At 37.2% G+C, this 21,039-nt stretch overlaps 1 protein-coding gene across 5 annotated transcripts in view; it reads left to right on the top strand.

Moving 5' to 3' along the window:
• Positions 1-5,131: 5,131 nt before the first annotated feature.
• LOC150079201 (uncharacterized) overlaps positions 5,132-21,039 on the top strand; it is a 369,083-nt gene continuing 353,175 nt past the window's right edge. For 3 of the 5 annotated variants that reach the window (XM_090384113.1, XM_090384114.1, XM_090384109.1), the window contains exon 1: positions 5,132-5,351. In XM_090384113.1, the coding sequence (XP_090240239.1) occupies positions 5,345-5,351 (7 nt within the window). In that variant the 5' untranslated portion in view covers positions 5,132-5,344. Of the gene's footprint in view, positions 5,352-5,419; positions 5,660-6,607; positions 6,752-21,039 lie in introns of those variants that run through there. The other 2 variants (XM_090384111.1, XM_090384110.1) reach the window with 2 other exon arrangements.

Here is a 21,039-nt window from a genome sequence, read left to right as displayed (position 1 = left end):
CTAGATCAAATGAACAGCATCAAACTTTCCAGACAACTAAAAAACAAAATGTATTGATCATACGTCCCACAAATAATTGCAAAATGGAATCAAGTAATGAAATCAAAAACACAGTTGCAAAAACACTGAGAGAAGAGTACAGAAATGTTAAAATAAGATCTTTACGCACAATTAAGAATAAAGGCATTGTTCTGGAAACCACTAGCTCTGATGATCTAGACAAGATTGCATCTTCTGAGACAATTATCAAACAAGGTCTCTCTACAGTCAAGCCGAGGATGAATGATCCCACGATACTTGTGTATGATGTTCCCAAATAATTATCAAAAGATGATATCATATCTAACATATACCATAAGAACCTACAGAATTTTGCTTCAAATTTGAGGAAGTCATAGCATCCATCAATCTCAGGTTTAACACAGGATCTAAAGCCAACTGAACAAATTGGGTCATTGTCTTCCCTGCAAAATTTCTAAAATGTCGTTTTGAACAGGACAGGCTTTATCTTGGATATCAAGCCCATAAGTACCGTCGGTTTACAATAGTGAACAAATGCTTTAGATGTCTGGCTTTTGGTCATTCATCCCACAACTGTAATCAAAAAGTAGTGTCGTGTGGTCATTGTGCCATGGGAAGATATGTATACGCAGACTGTCCTCAAAAACAGGATAGACCAAAATGCATCAATTACAAGAGGCGTCATAAGGATTACGATCCTCTGTAAAGGACACTTCATGTCCAGAATACATCAGAGCACTGGAACAGGCTAAAACAAGAACCATTAATGAGTAACATCGACCAGACCTCTGCCCTTAATGCAACTTTCCCTAACCATGAGGATATTACCATACTGAAACTGAATGCTCATCGCTCCAGGAATGTCACAGATGAAGTCCGAGTTGCCATCGCTGAGAATTCCTATGATTTGCTCTACTCACAAGAACCCTCTTTTTCCAGAAGCCTCCATGGACACAACTCAAAATTAATGGGTTTCCCAATCTCTGCCCGGATCATACATGCTGACGTAGAACATCCAAAATCTGAAATAGTGGCATTTAATACCTCACTTGATATAACAGCTATTTCTTCGAAATTTGTGCGATTATGGGTCATTTCGAGGTAACAGGAGTAGTGCGGTGTTCGATGCAAACTCCCGCCATGGAAGAAAGTGTGTTGAATGCCGTCCAGAATAATCCTACTACCAGCACATGTGCCGTTGTCTCTGCCTTAGGAGTGTCTCTGTGCAGTGTACAGCGTGTCTGGCACGACGATTCCTTACACCCCTTTCATCTCCAAAGGGTTCAGTTACTGCTCCCCCAAGATCATCCTGAAAGTGTGGCTTTTGCGCAGTGGTTTCTCCAAGAAAGTGTTCAAGACTTGAATTTTCCAGCCTATGTTTTGTTCACGGATGAAGCTTATTCAATCAGCACAATGCTCATGTGTGGACTCAGGACAACCCACACGGTGTGCGCCCCCATGCGGCACAACATCGCTTCGCAATAAATGTTTGCGCAGGTATGGTCGGTGACTGCTTAGTCGGCCCATACCTGTTACCATCCCGCATGACCTCCGCTAAATATCGGATCTTTCTTGAACAAGTTCTACCAGGAATACTTGAAAAGTTCCAGCAAATTTGAGACGCAACATTTGATTTCAACATGACGAGGCGCTTGCCCATTACGGAAGGTGTGTTCGTGACCATTTGAACAGGCGTTTTGGGTGTCGATGGATTGGCCATGGTGGACCCGTTACCTGGCCCCCACGCTCACCTGATTTATCGAGCCTTGATTTCTTTCTGTGGGGGGGCCCTCAACTCTATCGTGTATGAATCGCCTGTGGAGACGGAAATGGATATCGTAGCGAGACTTGTCTGCTGCTGCTACTGTCAAAGAAACTCCAGGTGTTTTCGACTGTGTCCGCCAATCCATGCTGCGTCGGTGTGACATCGCGTCTCATGGTGGAACCTTCGAGCATCTGTTGTAACATCATGATATGCATCCATTTCGTACTCCATTGTTAATATTATGTCAAATAAATGTTTGCCACTAATTACTGTCTTGTGTCTCTGCTACTACTTTCCCTTGACGTTTCCGGTTATGGGTTCCTATGCGATTCACATTCCTTTAGATATTACTTACCTCCTCTAAACGTTTGTACCAATATTTTCGAGACACCCTGTGTATTGTATTAGAGTCACCTGAAATGTTAATTCAACTACTCATGGGTATTGTGTCTGTAAATTGAAGATTGAAGGTGTTCTCTGGTCGATTTGCCTGCTTTGATGGACATGTCACCATATATTCGAGCATCTTGTTTCGACTTCTGTAATGTGATCTTCTTTTTTTTTTTTGTAATTCTTATACAGCCCATATGAATGTTCCTTATACTTGTCCAAAGTTTCTCGCTGTCTCCTCATTTCATCGTATTCTATGGTTTACCAATATATCAAATTTTGTCCCGCGTCATCGCAAGCTGCTCGAGTTACATGTTTCCTATGTGTTCTGGCAATTTTATCGAGAAGTATATCTGTCGTTGCAGTGGCACAATGGTTATTTTTATTGGTTTTTGGGAGCATCGGCGACTAAGGCCATGTTGCTCCGTGTATATTTTCTGTGAATTGCATGTGTTCCGAACTCGATTTTCTGTTTTGCTGGACAAAATACCCAAGTTTCCGGGAGAAAGAGCCCTGCTACCCTTGCCCGAGATCTACTAACTCATCCACATTTTAAAAAAGACTCAAAAAAATTCCTCCCGTTGTTGACGGGATTCGAACTCTGGTCTTTTCCATCTGGTGTGGGGAGCAGTTTTTCCTCCCCACACCGGATGGGAGTTTTTCTCTCAGCAAAATAGCAAACCAATCAGCGAAAACTTGCAATTTACAGACTTATGAATACGTCGCCAGATTTTCTAATCAACCTCCAGCTCTACCTAATCGGCCACTCCTCAACCGCTCTCATCTCACTGATAGTCTCGCTACGATCCGAATTTCCAAGCAACAACTGATGCAGGCCATTAATACTCTCCCTCTCACAACAACCACCGGTGACGATGGCATCCCCCAGTTCATAATCAAATGTTTAAGTGTCTTCATCATCGACTCACTCCTCAACCTATACAACAGATGCCTCGAAGTTCATTTCTTTCCACCCCAGTGGAACAGGTACTCTGTCTGGCCCCTTCCTAAGCACCAACAATCGACGCTCCCAAGCCAACATAGGCCCATCGCTTGCGCCTCTGTATTGCTAAAAATTCTGGAGAAAGCATTGCTACCGTCTGTCACCCATCAAATTCTCCGTGATCCTCAGCAAATACACTATGGGATATCAGGAAGGTCAACTATAACTAACCTTGTAACAACCACTCTGCACATCTTAGATGCCTTCGAACAAAGACAGGAATTGTCAGTTATATATCTTGACATCCATTCCGCATTTGATGCCATCTATATACCTAATCTCCTACGTCTCTTAGAAAACTACTTCAATTTTCGCGGCGATGTTCTCTGGTTCCTAGAATCTCTCCTATCGAAGAGGACCCTTGTTCTAAAGATCGGAACAAAGACCTTCACGCGCCACATAACTGCCGGTGTACCTCAAGGGGGGGTCCTGTCTGGCATTCTCTTCTCAGCAATCATGGTGCCATTTGTGACCAATAAGTGCAATTGGATCACATATGCTGACGATGTCAAGCTCCTTACTAGAATATCGCCATCCAACTCGGCAGCCGAAATCACTAGCAAACTGCAGGACATGGCTGACTACCTCAATACCTTCAACCTCCAAATCAACCCCCTAAAATCAGCACAAATAACTTACTCTCTAAAGGGCAGCCCAACAACGTTGGAGCCTGTGCTTAACGGCTCCTCAGTTCCAAGTGTTCAAACACACATAGATCTGGGGCTCGTTTTCGACTCCAAACTATCTTTCAACGATCACATAAACCTCATACAGTCGAGGCTGAATTCACTACGCTGGGTCGCCAAACAACAGCTGCTCCACACCACCGACCCACAACTGGTAAAAAGATACATCGTATCAATCCTTTACCCGACAATACTGTATGCTTCAGAGATATGGGCCTCGGCCGCCGAATCCAACATCAAAAGAATATTCTCTGCCCAATTCCGGCTTCTAAAATGGGCCAACAGCAAACTCCACCTTCCCCCAGCTCTCAGATCAACGCAGTTAGCAGAAACTCTTCAACTACGCAGGCTCCGGTCCTACATCACAGAAAGAAGGCTGCTGTTCACCATCAAGATGGCCACCGGTAAAATTACAGAGCCGAACTTCTGGGATCACTGCTCTTGGCGCATTCCTCCCCCTTATCTCAGGTCTTCAGCACAGCTGCTAGCAAACCGTAACCGGCTAGTACTAACTGACAGATTCCTGCCAAAGCAAATGCTGCCCTCACTGCAAGCCATCGACGGGGACCTCCAAGAAGTGGTCAATAATAAAAAATACAGGAAGGGTATCCTCGTCGAACTGAAAATGTAAAACTGTGCTTTGTTAATAATCTGATTTATCTTTTTTTCTCATGTGTATCTCTTTTGTAAATATGTTTTTTTAACCCCTGGCACCACCATGCCGTGACGGGACTAATTGTATGTCTATCATTGCTGCAATTAAAGATTCTATTCTATTCTATTCTAAAGTGTTTTTTTTTTTATTTAAATATATATATATATATATATATATATATATATATATATATATATATATATATATATATATATATATATATATATATATATATATATATATATATATATATATATATGCACTTAAACAAAATGCACTCGAAGGAGAGTTATACATACCATCACATAAATGTTCCTTATCCTCCTCCTCCTCCTCCTGAGTATGCTCTGTATAGGACCATTTAATTCAAAAGGTTTAATAGCAAATTTTCAGAATTAAAAAACAAATGCAATGTTGTTTTGTGTTTTATAGTGCATGGGATCTCTGGGCTGTGCTGTGCGATAGTGCGGTCGAACTATTTTCACCGTTATCCGACCCGCTCCGACGTTAGGTAAACGAAATACAGTACACGTACAGTATTTCTTTTTGAAAAAAATAGATAGGGCATACACTTGATGTGTTCAAGATACGCTGCAGAGGGCGGTGGCGGTTAGGCCAGCAAGGAATTAGTCATAGGCAAATCTAGTACAATATATATATATATATACATACATAGAATATATATATACAGTATATATATACATACATATATATACGCACACATACATCCTTTATATCTACATATATATATATGTATATATATATATATATATATTTATTTATTTATATTCAATATTGAGTCAGGTGTTTTTGTTCGTTTTGGAATGAGAGGTAAAGTTTTATCAGATCACATTTTTGTTCCATATCTTGTTTACGCACAGGTGTGTGAACTTCTGCTTTAATTTATCATTTGGGTCGAGGTTGCCACATTTAAATAAGTGCCATAGGCTCTCACTTACATGGTGTTATGTTATAACTATTCAGTACCAATAATTTGCAATAATCTGTGATCAGTTGCTTTAGCATATTTCGTAATGTGGGAATCTCAACTTCGATTTCATCGTTGAATGCGTGCATGACAAATTTTACTCTTATTTATTAATATTTAACATAGATATTATGCTTATCCGGATCCTGAAGTAAGTAACCTTTACACTCATCAAATAATATTAGATAACATTTTACTAAAAGTAGCAGGATAAAGAATGAGATGGCAATATTTATTGCGTTGAATACGCTGGCAAAAGAAAATTATGGATTGAATTTAATTAAGTGGCCCCATTAAAGTGAATAACTAGGTAACAGAGATTCCCAGTGCATACTTTCACCAGTAATTTGAGTTGGTCCGATGTATACAATTCATATTGCATTGTTTGAATCTATACTTCTGCCTTTTCATATTATATTGCTGCTAGTAGTTGTAATGAAACTTGAAATTTCAGAGAAATACCCCATCCCAGATCTGTACTCATCTGAGATGGGGTATTACAGCATCTGAGGCACCTTTTTAAGAAATGTATGTCTTTTCACCATTAATTCCCTATCAGTTTGCACCTGAGGCAAGTGCCCACTAGATTCTTCAGTGCACACTAGATTCTTCATTCCCTGCACACTAGATTCTTCATTCCAGCAATAAACCTGTAGTTCCTTGAGAATTGCAATGTTTAACTGTGTATAATAATAATAATAATTCTACTTCCAGAAGAGCAGCAGATCTTGTGCTTTGGAAGTATATTCAAATAGCCCTTTTTATAGCTTTATTTAGCAAATTGGATAAAATATTTATTAGGGGTCATTTTGACTACAATTTTCTTATATATTTTTTCCCATTCTTTTTAATTATAATTTTTTTACACTCAAAATCATTATCTTCACTGAAGAGTAATCCTTAATATTCTCCAAGGTAATTCAACTTCCATAATTTCACCAAAAAATTTGTAGTCTGTTGAATTGTTTTCTTGTGACTGCAAGCAGCTTAACAAAAGCTGATTTTAAAAATGACCTGCAGTGGGTATTTTATCAAAATTTTTGCAGTGAACTATTTATTTTAACTACAGAAATATTAGCTGGTGCCAGAACCTGCAAGAAGTACATAGTTCCATAGGTATCTAAGAGATTTGGTTCAAGTGGATATTATACTTGCGGACTGATTGACATTTTTAGTTACAGCAGATTTTGAGCACATACAAGGATTTATATTGAAGTCAGAAGTGAATAAAACACCTTGATGGGTAATTTGTTTTTCATTTCTTTAAAAAAAAAAAAAATCAGTTTGGTATATTATCCTTTTACTTAGTTCAGAGGTTCCCAAACTTTTATACTTTGAGCCACCTTAAAAATTTCATGCACCCCCATGCTAAAGTTCCAAAACAAGTGCAAATAAACACTTAAAATTTATCTATGAATATACTACATTTATAAATTAATATATACTTCAATATACGTTCTTTTTCAAAGAAGTAAAATAGAAATTAACTGCAAATTAAATAACAAAAATTATTAAAAACGTTTCGTACCTGGATTAGTGGGTTGGTTTGCCCATGTTTCATTAAAAAGGTGTTTAATGAAAACAAGTGCCCTCCAAAAAGTTCACCCCCCCCCCTTGGTTCACCCTATTGGATATTGGAGGGCACTTTTTTTCATTTAAACTAGGCCAGAGGTTCCATATCTATAAATGTGGGGGGGGTGAACCCACGCTTTGGCAACCTCTGGCCTAGTTTATATGGTTTAACTGTTTTTGTTTAACTCTGGTTAATGGTTGAGAAAGAAATTTTCTCAGATAATCTGAAAAATGCAAGATAAATTTGTAAATGTGACAAAAAAGATAAATTTATTAATATACATATACTTATAAATGTATGTTATAGCATGGGTAGATTCTATATAAAATTTATTATTATTACTAGTCATATAGTGCAAGGAAGCCTGAGGCTTATGCTGCACCAGCCACAAAAAATTTCCGAGTTACCCTGAGAGAGAGAGTCAGAAGTAGAAGGGAATCACCAAGAAAGAGAAAAATGATGACATTAAGCTCAGGACCCTGGGTGTGCCAAGCCCGTACTCACCAGATATGAGCCCTGGGGTTAAATTTAATACCACATAAAAACAATGAAGTTTGCTTTTTCCCATGATTGGCTTTTGGAAAATGGTGCTGCATAAATTTTGAAGCATCATGTCAGCAAGAGAGAGAGAGAGAGAGAGAGAGAGATGCATCTCTTTGTTGTTCTGTGTTATTGAGACACTGCAGAGAGCAATGTTGACTCTTATAGAGACCCTAGTTAATTCACTCCCAAGATAATTTTGGTGGAATTAATTGATTTTAAAACAAGTATTTCATTCCAATATTAGTTAAAATTAAACTTTTGAACCAAGTTTAAATTAAAGAAACATATATGTTGTTGTTGTCATTTTTTTTGGCACAAGGGTTTCTATGGCCAAATTGGGCCGAGAAACATATATACGCTTGTCCATATATTTAGATATATAAAAATGGTTCTGCATTAGTACATCTTCCAGTGAAATATGGTTTTAGATGCTGTTACACATTAGATCTCTAACAAGAAAAGGGATAAAGATATAAATAAAGGTCAGGCATTGGCAACCTATTACACATGTTAAAAATGACAGAAAAGATGTTTTCATTTATAATCCCAACATGAAATTGTCATGAAAGTCATAAGAAATAGTTCAAAACCTTTTAAATGCATTTTTTCAAGTCTAATGTCAACCTTCGACCCATGCACGGTATTAAATACTATAGGTTCTAATACCTTTTGTGCCTGGGGTTTTCATTAAAAAAAGAAAATTATCCTTCCAACACTAAGAGTGTGATTCTTGGGTTGAGTCAACTGGACATAGGGCATACAGTAAATCATGAACGAGAAAAGTAAGACAAAAATACTCTCAGTCATTTTCGGATTAAGAGCATAATTTCCAAGGTATAGCATGTGAAATTTTTATAATGTGACATCCTGTTTTTGGCCAAAGTTTCCTGCAGACCAGTATGTCTACACAGAGGCTTGACCAACAATAGGAATGCTTTATACAATAGGTCAGTACCTAGCATACAAAGTTAATCTGTGGTCTGCCCATCTGCAGCATTCATAATTGTTACATTTCAGAATGATTGCAGGTGTTTTATTATACAGCAAGCTGAAGGTGTAACAGACAAAAGGACTGATAGTACCCTCAAAATATTGCTTTTATTACAAACATAAAAGGATTGTGAGGGTGGAGCACAGGGAGGGACAAGACTACAATAAGTGTTTAGAGTGGGTACTTTGCATAACACCACAAGCAGAGGCAGCAGTGAACATTGATTTGGATGTATTGCAGCACATCTTTATCAATGGTTGACCTTTTCAGAGTGCCTTTGAAAAATAATGATTAAGTATCTGAAGTTATTTCTGGCTTCCTAAATATGGACAAACATTTATGACAGTAATCCCTGAATTTTTTTTTTATGATTTTTGCAGAGAATTAAATGCACACTCCTGTCAGATGTCAATTAGCCCAAAGATCTTTCTTTGAGCTAATTTCACTAAAAAAAAAAAAAATGAAGCCTCTTTCCTTGGTAATCTCAGTTATTTAATCCATTTCAGAGTGAGTTTCTGCGGAGCAATATGGCCTTGGTTGCTAATGCTCCTAAAAACCAAATAACAAACAAACAAACAAACAAACAGTGAGTTTCTGAAAGGATCACAGGATAAATTTGTACATAAACACTATTCAGTATTAGTTTTTCAGAATGTGACTGGTTGCTCAGTATTAGAGAGAAATTATTGACAAAAAACAAATAAGAATTTAAAATAAAAATTTACAAAAAATTATAGACAAATCATAAAAATATGTACTCATTGTTACTTTTTTTTTTTTCTGATTTAATACTGAATTCTGCATCTATTCATGCCTCATTTGATTGACTTTCATTTTACTTTTGATCAGAATTCTAGAGGATTTTGGCTATTCTAAGCATAATTGGACAAGTGGCTGATAGTTATGATCGTCTTCTCTGAGTTTAAAAGCTGTTTTTATCTTACCATCTATTGTGCTCTTAGTTGGTGGCACTTACTGGAAGATTTCAAAAACAGACTCATTATTTGAATCATATATTAAATGACAATGGAAAAGCATATATACATCTGTTCTCAGGTCTCACTCATGAAAAAAAAAAAAAAAAAAAAAAAAAAATATATATATATATATATATATGTTATGATCATCATCATCTTCAGCCATTGTTGATCCACTGCAGAATGAAGGCTTTCTCAACACAATTCCAACTGAGTAGTGTAGACAGGCTACCATAGAAGGTCATTGGGGGTTTTGTCAATGATATACAGGAATTTTGCTAGTAGCTATAAGGAGGTGATTATCCCTTTGTATAAGGCAATGGTCACGTCATGCCTTGAGTGTACTGCATACAGGTCTGGAGGCTTCATTTTAGGAAGGAAATGGAGTTGCTGGAACGAGTACAGAGAAGGGCAATGAGATTGGTGAGCAGAACAAAGGATTATGCTTACCAAGAAAGGTGTCAGTTCTGCAAATTGCTGCATCTGGAGACTAGGCACCTGTGAGGTGATCTGATTGAGCTGTTTAAGACTTTGAATTGAGCTTGATGGGATTCTTCCTCTTGCCCAGACCACACATGAGGGGACACATTCTAATTGAGGAAGGACGCCTCGCAGAATAGATGTGTGGAAGTTTGCCCTTAGCCAATGGCTGGTTGAATGTTAGAGCAACCTTCCATCTGTTGTTGTGGAAGTTGATAGTTTAAATAAATTTAAGAAAGAACTAGAGAAGCTATTGGAGGGAACAAATAGTTGAAATGGTGGGGGTGTTTTTTTTTTTTTTTTTTTTTTGGCGGATGCTCTATAAGCTTGCTTTCTTGCACCATTTGCCACTGCTAATGTTCCAGCTTATAGAATAACCTCCTGTGAGGGACTGAGTCACTTTGCTAAAATCCAAATAAATAATGTTGAAATTGTTCCCTACATTCAGCTCATGAGTAACTGTCAAAATAGCTTACTAAGTTAGTTAAACATGATTTTCCCTTAACATAATCATGTTTTATATTATTTAAGCCATATCTATCTAAATGTCCCCAGATTGCACTCTTAGTCATTGCTTCTAAGATTTCCCTACCACTGAAGTCACACTAACTGGTCTGGTGTTACCGACTTTTCTCTTAGAACTGCCTTTATGTATTGGTGATACCTTGGCATTTCTCTAATCCAAAGGAATCTCTCCAGATTCCAAAGATGCCCTCATAATTAACTTCATTGGTTCAATACACTCCCTGCTGGCTTCCCTCAAAATTACTATGTATATGCCACCAGGAGCCCTACTTGCCTTTATGCTTTATAATAAACAGTCATCTGTAATTTCGAAATCACGAATTTCATGTGACTCATCCTCACTTGCACAGCCTCTTCTCATGAAGGATCTTTCTTCAGTAAAGACAGATGCAAAGTAGATGTTCATTTCATCCGCAACATTTGGGTTGTCTAAGGCTTTCCCTCATCCAGTGCACAAGGGTCTGATCTCATTCATTTTTTTTTTTTTTCTTACTTGTATTCATATACATTAAAACTTAAATTATCTGCCAGGGTATGGGACCGAATAGACAGATAATGGAATTATCTGTCTATTCTTAAATTATCTGCCAGGGTATGATAATCGAATAGACAGATAATGGAATATGTACATTAAAAATATTATACATACAATAGACCGGGTCATCTAACTTGTTTATTTTATTACATAATACATAACCTAATGAAATTTAATTAAACTTTAATTATTTATTTTTTACTGGGTCATCAAAAAATCATAGTACAGATATCTACATACATACCTATTTTTAATATTTTTACTTACATTGGTCTAGTACAATCATAAAAAATTTAAAAGTAAACAATTTTCATTTTCATTAAAGAGGCCTCCAGAGTCGGAAATTCGATAATTCATTTTTAATGTAATCTAAAATGTAATTTAATGTAAAATTTAATTAGTTAAAATTTAATGTAATTTTAACTAATCACTAACTCAAAACTGCATATATAACTTTATTTACATATAAAATAAAATCTTCAAAACTGCATTATACTATAATTAAAGCAAAAACCAAAATAAAAGTGTATATTACGATAATATAAAATCACTGATTAAAAATTTTTAAAAAAATTTTTAAATTTAAAGGTTGAAATCACTTAAAACCACTATGATTTTGAATTTAGCAAGGGCACATGATGCAAGCTTATATAGCATCAGCAAAAACAAAAAAAAAAAAAAAAAAAACACACACCCCCTTCTCATTTCACTGCTCCAAATGTTTGTCTAGTTCTGCCTCGAATCTGTTTAAGCTATCAACTTCTACGACAGATGGAAGTTTGTTCCAGCAATCAACCACCCGCTGGCTAATGGCAAACTTCCACACATCTGTCTAATCTGTCTTTCCTCAATCTGAATTTATGCCCTCTCAGGTGATTATTCTGAGCAAGAGGAAGAATCCCATCAGCATTGAGCATGCTCAAACCATTCAAGGCTTTATACACCTCAATCAGATTACCTCGCAGGTGCCTAGTCTCCAGACACTATAATTTGCAAAATTTAAAGCCTTTCTTTGTAAGAGCAACCCTTTGTTCCATTCACTAATCTTGTTGCCCTTCTCTGTACTCGTTCCAACAGCTCTACATCCTTCTTAAAATGAGGCCTCCAGACCTGTATACAGTACTCAAGATGTGGCCTGACCATTGCCTTATACAAGGGGATAATCACCTCCTTATCCCTGCTAGAAAAATTCCTGTATATCATTGACAAGACACCATGAGCTACTCTTGCAGACCATCTGCACTGCTCAGAAAACTTCATAACTGCCTGCACAATTACCTTCAGGTCCTTTTCACTCTCTACCTCTGTCAGTGTAGTACCACACAGTTGATACGTTACTCTGGGGTTACTGCTTCCCATATGCAGTACTTTATATTTTTCAATGTTAAACTTCAGTTGCCACCTCTCAGCCCATCTTCTCAACTTTTCTAGATCCTGTTGCAACAGCATACTGTCATTAGTGTCATTAACAACCCTGCCGACCTTCGTATTGCAAACTTGGACATTAAGCCTGATATACCATCATCAATATCATTAATGAGTACAGAAAACAACAATGGACCCAACACTGAACCCTGTGGGACTCCACTAATAACATTAGTCCACGAAGAGCAGTGTCCATTGATTACTACTCTCTGCCTTCTCCTACTCAACCATCCCTGTATCCATAGCAGTAATTTGCCTCCAATGCCACATGGCTGCAATTTGTGCAGCAGTCTTCCATGTGCCACAGTATCAAAAGCCTTTCCAAGATTCAAATATATGATATCAAAATTATTCTTTACATCACAGTATCCAATCAAATTAGTCAGACAAGACTTCCCCTTAACAAACCCATGCTGTGTCCGAGCTATAACTGAAGTCTTGTCTAGATGATCATGGAATGCTTCTTTAATCAGTGCCTCCATTAATTTCCTTGGAATAGAAGTTAAACTAACAGGTCTGTAATTACCTGTGTCTCCCTTTGAACCTCCTTTGTGTATTGGGGTCACATTTGCACATTTCCAGTCCATGGGTACTTCCCCTGAGTCCAAGGAAGCTGTCATAATTATGGCTAAGGGTTTGCTTACTTCCTTTGCTGCCTCCTTTAATAAAACTGGATAGATTCCATCCACCTCAGATGCCTTATGTTTGTCTTCAACAATTTATCCTTCACTTTACTCTCAGTCATTACTATACAATAGTTTTCTGCAGCAAAAGCTGCCTTCATCAGCTGAGATGGTTACGGGTTATCCACAATATATACATACATGTATATACCTACATGTATCCCAGAAGGTCTGCGATGTCCATTACAACACATGAGCACTACAAACTACCTGTACATTGGAAATGTAAACGCTGTTACATACATACATACAACTTTGTTCTAATGTCATTAAAGAAATTTAAAAGAAAACAATATTACATAATTAAATTTATTTTCTGAAAAAGTCGGTCAATTTCTTTTGTTTCATTACTCCTCGAGCCTTTTGGGAGGCAATGTTATGAATTTTACACAAAAGTAACACTTGCGTAACATTTTCTTCTTTTCATACCTGGAAACAATCAATGCACATTTTTGACACCATAGTTTCAACTTCACAGTGGCTAATTATGTTTGTTGTTCCATTAGCAGCAGCTTTTGCTTCTTCTTCAGTTTCAGAATCATCTGAAATTGTCATCACTCTTTGCACAATTTCATCGTTGTCTAAAATTTCGCATCCGACGTCTGTTTTGTCCATATCCAGCCAATCATTTACTTCCTCCATTGAAATATTTTTAAAACCAGGAACCGCAAACATAACTACAAAATTTCAGTTTCTTTTGGAGTGGTTTCTGTATTAGTTGATAATATTCTGGCCACAACTTATTCCAGCTTATTTATATTGTTTGAACTGGAACATCATTCCAAGCATTAGTGATATTGAAAATTGCATCTTTGGTAGTGTAGCTTTTCCAGAACTCTGTCAAATCTAATTTATGTTCTGTGAAACAAGTTTTTGAATGAACATTTTACGATGATGATGTTTCGTACCCACAATCATTCCTTGGTCCATCAGTTGAGTGAGAGATGTCGTGTTTGCTGGCAGAAAGTGGCATGATATTTTTCCATCATCGCTTTTTAAATCACATATGTGTATGGAATGAGTAGGTGCATTGTTCATCAGTAGCATTGCATATTGTGGTAAACCTTTTGATGCCAAATGTGATCTTACACATACTGCAAATATTTTATGAAACCAATCATGAAATATATCTTGGCTCATCCACTCATTGTTTTGTGAGAAATATTTAACTGGCAAGGCATTTAAATTAATATTTTTAAATGATCTAGGCCTTTTTTGGTTTTCCTATAACAACCAAATGCAATTTATGACTACTTCTGGCATTAGCACATACCATTATACGATGTGATGTGATCTTTTATCCTGGTGCCATATGTTCAGTCATTGAAGCCAGTGTCATCGCAGTTGTATATTTGGTCTTTAACCAAACTTCGATCAGCTATTTCCTTCAGTAGTTTTTCACAATAAACAGAAATTGCTGCGTTAGCTGCACTTTGCTTCTCACCCTGTATTGACAACTGTCGAATACCATGGCGAAACTTAAATTTGTCCAACCATCTGGGGCTCCTCCCTAGCCAGGTGGGCAGGAGCAGCAGTGCGTAACACACGCTTCTTGATTAGACCGGGGTTCGAGCCTGTGACCACCAAATACAGAGGATGCGGAAAGGTCAGGGAATGACCACCACATATTCCCGGAGCAGTATGGTCTTAGTTGCTAATGCTCCTAAAAACCAAATAACAAACCAACCATCTGGTGCTATCCTTGAATGAAGGATCTCCACCTAGTTTTTTATTGATTTCAATGGCTTTTTCGATTATTATAGTCCCGAAAATGGAATTCCTTGTCTATGTTTTTGAACAAACCATTGAAACATTGCAGTATCCATTGGCTGGAAATCCAATCCATAGTTTTGCTGATGATAGCATATTGCATTCCACCTTCCAGTTTGAGGTACTTTCCCCTGCATAAACATGTTAATTTTCTCCACTGCCCACTGCTAATTCTTTCAGTGCTGATCTATAGCTAATTCTACAGTGGGGCAAAGATAACTTATTTAATTTCAGTCCTTCTAAAATTCAGTCTTGCCTATATCTCGTAAAAAGGATTCTTCTGCCCCTTTGTTTATCTTTGATGATACTCAGATTTCTCGACTAGATCACATATCTCTATTAGGAATTACCCTGACTTCTAATGTGTTTGTTTGTTGTTTGGTTTTTTAAGGAGCATTAGCAACTAAGGCCATATTGCTCCGGGTTATGCGGTGGTCATTCCCTGACCTTTCCGCATCCTCCGTATTTGGTGGTGACGGGCTCGAACCCCGGTTTTAATCAAGAAGCGTGTGCTACGCACTGCAGCTCCTTCCCACCTGGCTATGGAGGCGCCTGACTTCTAATCTTTCTTGGTATAAAGACCTCACAAATATTGTTTTCTCTGCATCTAAAAAATTGGGTTTTCTCTTTCACTCTTGGCATTACTTTTTTTCTAAACTTCTACTCACTCTGTACAAATATCAAATCTGTCCTACCATTTTATATTGTTCCCACATCTGGTTCGGTGTTCCCATAACCTCTTTCATATTTTCTAGACTCCACTCAAAAGAGGGCAGTTAGGTTAATTAATGACCCATTTCTTACAAAGTCTCTCCACTCCCTGTCTCATAGATGTTCTGTTTCTGTTGCATGCCTTTTCTATAGATACTTGCATGGGTACTGTTCTCAGTTTTCTTCTATAATTCCCCCTCTGTTCCAAATCAGCTGAACACATGCCACAACCAATCAGCATGCACTTTCTGTCCAGCTTCAAACTGATAGAACCAACTTTTCTTTGTTATCTCTTCAACATCCATTTTCTGGAACAAGCTTCCTTCACGTGTATTTCCTGAAAATTACAATTTACAAATATTCAAGTCCGATATCAACAAGTATTTTCTTTCTTCTTCCCAACCTTCAAGCCACCCATAGTAATAAGTATTATAGGTTTTAATACCTTTTGGTGTTTTTGCTTTCCATAAAAAAAAGTGGCTTCTTATATACTGTATAAATATTGCAACCAGTATGAGGAATTGGAAATCCTTTAAAGAAGTGTGTGTATGTGTGAATAGATCTCTAAAATACACTTCTGCTATTCCAAATTAGACTTTTTCCCCCCCAGATAACCATCAACATATTAGTGTGGCACACAATGAATGTGTTTATCAAGATATTGCTACATGGAGTAATGTTACTAGGTCAGCTGGAACCCCAGTGTTGACAGTGATTGTTGGACATTGATCAGGGAGGCTCCATCATTACAAAGGACAAAACAAACAGTAGAAAATTGACTGTGTTTTTATTGTAATAATTGTTAAATTTCATTGCAGGTTTCAGTAAGTGCAAACTGTATTTCTCTCTAAATTTATGAGTGCAAGGCAATATCTTACTTAAAATGTGTATTTGTCTTACCGAAATCCATGAGATGTACCACATTTTGTAGGGGGAAGATCAGAATTTTTTTTTGTTTTCCAGTATAATTATTGTTATACTCAAAGCTCATGAAGCACCTACTTTTTACAGAGGAATTAATTTGACAAGATGTCAGTTTTCTAAGTTCGAGTATTTGGTATTTCGACTGTTTACTTGTCTGTCAAATAAAAACCTTGCCTTATCCTACAAGAATGTCTTTTCTGGGTCATCTTGTTTGTCGTAAACAGCCTGATGGAACCATTTGTAAAAATTGACCCTGTCTTTTAAATCTATTGCTGCAAGGATTGCACTATAATAGCTTTGTAGGGCTGGAGTTTAACAAATTTTCTTGCTTTTCTTGCAGTACTCTTCAATAATCACTTTTCTTATGAGAAACACCTTAGGGACTTGTGAGGTAACTTCCAGACAAACACCAATTTTTACTCTTAATGCCAGTCTCACTTCAGGTTACAGTCTTTAATACACCTTTGGTTCTTAGGTGTTAGTAAGTTACGAATTATATTCCTAATAGAACACTGATAGTGGGGAAAACTTCTCAAATTCATCCTCCTTAAAAGAAATACATATGTAGTAGAAAGTGATGTAAGAATTCAAGTTTATATAGCATCAGCCAAAAAAAAAAAAACATGTTTTACTCATCCATCTTCTTCTTCTTCCAGTCACATAGCTCTGTGAGGAGCTGTTGTGGCCATCAACAAATTCCTCCAGCTGCATCGGTCATGTGCTATACGAGCAGCATCGCAAAGTGTCATACCCAGAAATTCACTGATCCCATCCTTTCACCTAGTTGCAGGTCTTCCTCTGCACCTCTTCCCCTCGGTTTTTCCTTCCATTATATTCTTCAACAGAAAGTTTTCCCTTCTTACTATATGACCAAAAAACTTGTTTTCTTTTGTTGATGCTATAAAGAAGAATTTTAGGCCTGCCAATTTTATTCAATACCCACTGATTTGTTCTTCGATCCAAGTAAGAAATACACAGTATTCTCCTGTAACACCACATTTCATATGCCTCAATTTTCTTCCTGTCAACTCTTTTCAGATTCCATCCTTCACATCCATAAGTGGCAACTGGAAAAATTAACGAATCAATGATTCTCAGTTTCGTCTTTAGGGGCAGATCATGATCTCTCCATAATTTTATCAGATCAGCGACCAACGTTTTAGCAATTCCCTGTCATCTCTTTACATCATTTGAGCAGTCACTATTTTTATTTATTCTTGACCCTAAGTAATAAAATTCATCAACTTCTTCGATATCTTGCCTAACCTTCACCTTACTGGAATCAAGATTATAACCAGTAGCACCTGAACACTGTTTTGTGATTACTGTTGATCTTAAATGCATTGATCCATTAACATGTTCTTTTATACATGCACTGTCCCTTAAAATGGCATTCACTGTTGAAGCAGCAAGACCTAATTTTGTGCAACGGATGACAAACTTTGTCCTGCTTCATACTTTTTAATTAATCATCTTCATTTCTAAATCAGTTTTGTTTCGTTTCCTAGCACTGCCAGCACTTGCATTTTCCGTTGGTCTCTTTCGCTTCACCATTGTAATAAGTAAATAGGAATGAAGAGAAGATTCTGAAAATTTGTTTTTTAAATGATTGAAGATTTCAGTGAAGGGGAACTCATTTCACCATAATACTGTAACATAAAAACCCACAGAATTCCAGTTATCAGTATTATCGCAAATGCAATAAGATCGAGTTTACTATCCATTTATAATATATTGCGCTAACAGAAAAGCCCAATAAACTGGAAAGTGCAAATTGTTTTTATTATTTTATGGGTGTGACTTCCAGAAATGTGTTTTATAAAAATATCACAAATGCATTCAAAATTGATTCTTATAATGGAATATATGACAACAATGAAAGTGTAGTGTAATTTCCATTATAAAAATGACCTTTTGGAGAGACAAATAGCTTAGTTATATAGCAAAAATTCCAACTTCCAAGGTCTTGTAACGAATTACCAAAAAAAAAAAAAAAAAAAACACTATTATTGGGTTCACATTACGATATTTTCACGATACCTCCATTTATTCCTATGGGATGCAAAATTCGTTTCCACGATTTTTTTAAGTTTGCACTGGCTGGCAAAAACTTACGTAAAGTCAAATTTTCATAAGTCGAGTATTATGTAACCTGGGGAGTGGCTGTACTTTCACATTTTGTTCTTGCACATGTGAAACATTTCGAGAATAAGTTTCATATGATGGTAGATGTGCAATCCACTGATCTAAACGAAGAGTTATGATTGATACTGTGGAAAGCTAGCAATACACGAAGTGAGTGGTCCTTTAGGTACCTCAGATCAAAACTTGGTGATTGTCTCTTCTCCAATGGAGCCTTTATCTCATGGCTATTCCCAACCTTGTATTGTTTGGCATTGCAAGAATGCAAAATGGGATGATTTACGAGATTTCTTTTCCTTGGTCAGATTACTGTTTCAAAACTTTTTTGAAACAAGTGGGGGAAAGAACTGAACCCCCACTTGTTTCAAAACAAGTGGGGGTTCAGTTCTTTCCCCCACTCTTTTCCTCCTGTATATTAATGACCTTCTTCCATTGACTGGAAATCCTATCCATAGTTTTGCCGACGATAGCACATTGCATTCTACTTTCCATTTTGAAAAACCATTTCGTAGTAAATTTCAGCCGCGAAGGCAATTACACTCATGAACTCCAATGATCTGCTTTTAATAATGAGAAAAAGTAATCGATACATCGTTATCGACTTCTACTGCCACTATCGATAACACACATCATCTGTTTACCGAGAATGCAGGGAGAAACTGCGGTAGTGGGAAACAAGTTTGCCTGGCACTTTTTCCCGAAGTTTCCTGTGGTTCTCGTGTTGGCTTTCTTTACCTTCGCTAAAGCTTTATTGTTTATAAAGGTATTTCAATAATGAAGTCTGGTGAAATTGTCTCTTGTTTTTATCGGCGTACAAGTCTTTGTAGCATTAATCCCATATTTTAAAATGACGTATCTTGATGCTACATTCAACATTTGGATTTCCATTCATAATTGTCTTGCAGGTCATGTGAGCTCCCCCCCCCAAAACTTTCTCCAATTCTTCTGTTGAAAATTCTTTTGGTGCCACTTCAGTGTTATCCACTTCAGAATTGTTTTCCTCTTCTTCGTATGCAGTTTGTTGTTGTTATTTGGTTTTTAGGAGCATTAGCAACTAAGGCCATATTGCTCCTGGAATATGCGGTGGTCATTCCCTGACCTTTCCACATCCTCCGTATTTGGTGGTGACGGGTTCGAACCCCGGTCTAATCAAGAAGCGTGTGCTATGCACTGCTGCTGATTCCCACTTGGTTACGGAGGCGCCATGCAGTTTGTCAATCAATTTCAAGGAGAGTTGCTTCGTCTAAGTCATTTGCATGCAAGTCAGTGCAGTCACATACATTGGCAGTGTCCAAAGTTTCAAATCCGAATTCTTTTCCGATCTTCACAATGTCTTCAGCAGTTGTCTGAACTTGCGATTCAAAACCAGTGAAATCATGTGCCATATGGGGCAGAATATGCTGCCAAACAGAACGCATGTTGTTGGCAGTGATTTCTAGCCAAGATGCAGATATATTTTTGATCACATTCCTGATGTTATAATTTTTCCAAAATGTTTGTAAGGATGATGATCCCACTCCTGTTGATGCTTCAATCACTTGAGAAAAAAAGTTTGCCTCAAGTGATTGATAATATGCCTTGAATGTAGCATTACGCCTTGATCCATGAGTTGTAAGAGAGACGTTGTGTTAGGTGGAAGGAAGCATATTTTTATATTTTCATTGAGATCAGAAATTTCAGATGGATGGCCTGGTGCATTGTCTAAAAGCAACAAAATTTTTGAACTCCATCCCTTCATCTTTGCAGAAACTTTCAGCCGTTGAACAAAAATAATTTGTGAACCATTCTGTAAACAATTCTCTTGTAATCGATGCTTTCTTATTGGATCGCCAAATTACGGGAAATGTACTTTTTATGCAACCCTTTAGAGCTCTTGGGTTTTCTGCTCTGAACATGAGTAGAGGCTTCAATTTAAAATCTCCAGATGAGTTTCCACCCAACAAAAGTGTTAAATGACCTTTTGATGCTTTATATCCAGGTTGGGCCTTTTCATTTTCAGCTAAAAAAAAGTTCACGAGTGCATTTTTTTCCAGAACAGTCCAGTTTCATTGACATTGAAAATTTGTTTGTCTTTGTAGCCACCTTCTTCAGTGATGTCTTTCAGTTCACTGGGAAATCATGCAGCATCTTTGTTTGCACTTGCACATTCATCTGAGATATGAACATTGTGAAGCCAACATGGTTTTTAAAGCGGAAAAACCAACCACAATTGGCTGTAAATATTTCTTTAGTCTCCTTCTCCTCATTTTCTT

The sequence above is a fragment of the Mastigoproctus giganteus genome, chromosome 10, assembly GCF_048544385.1.
Source record: "Mastigoproctus giganteus isolate SK-2022 chromosome 10, ASM4854438v1, whole genome shotgun sequence".
In the NCBI taxonomy this organism is placed as follows: domain Eukaryota; kingdom Metazoa; phylum Arthropoda; class Arachnida; order Uropygi; family Thelyphonidae; genus Mastigoproctus; species Mastigoproctus giganteus.
Note: the sequence above shows the minus strand (reverse complement) of the source record. Positions and strands in the feature narration are given on the sequence as shown.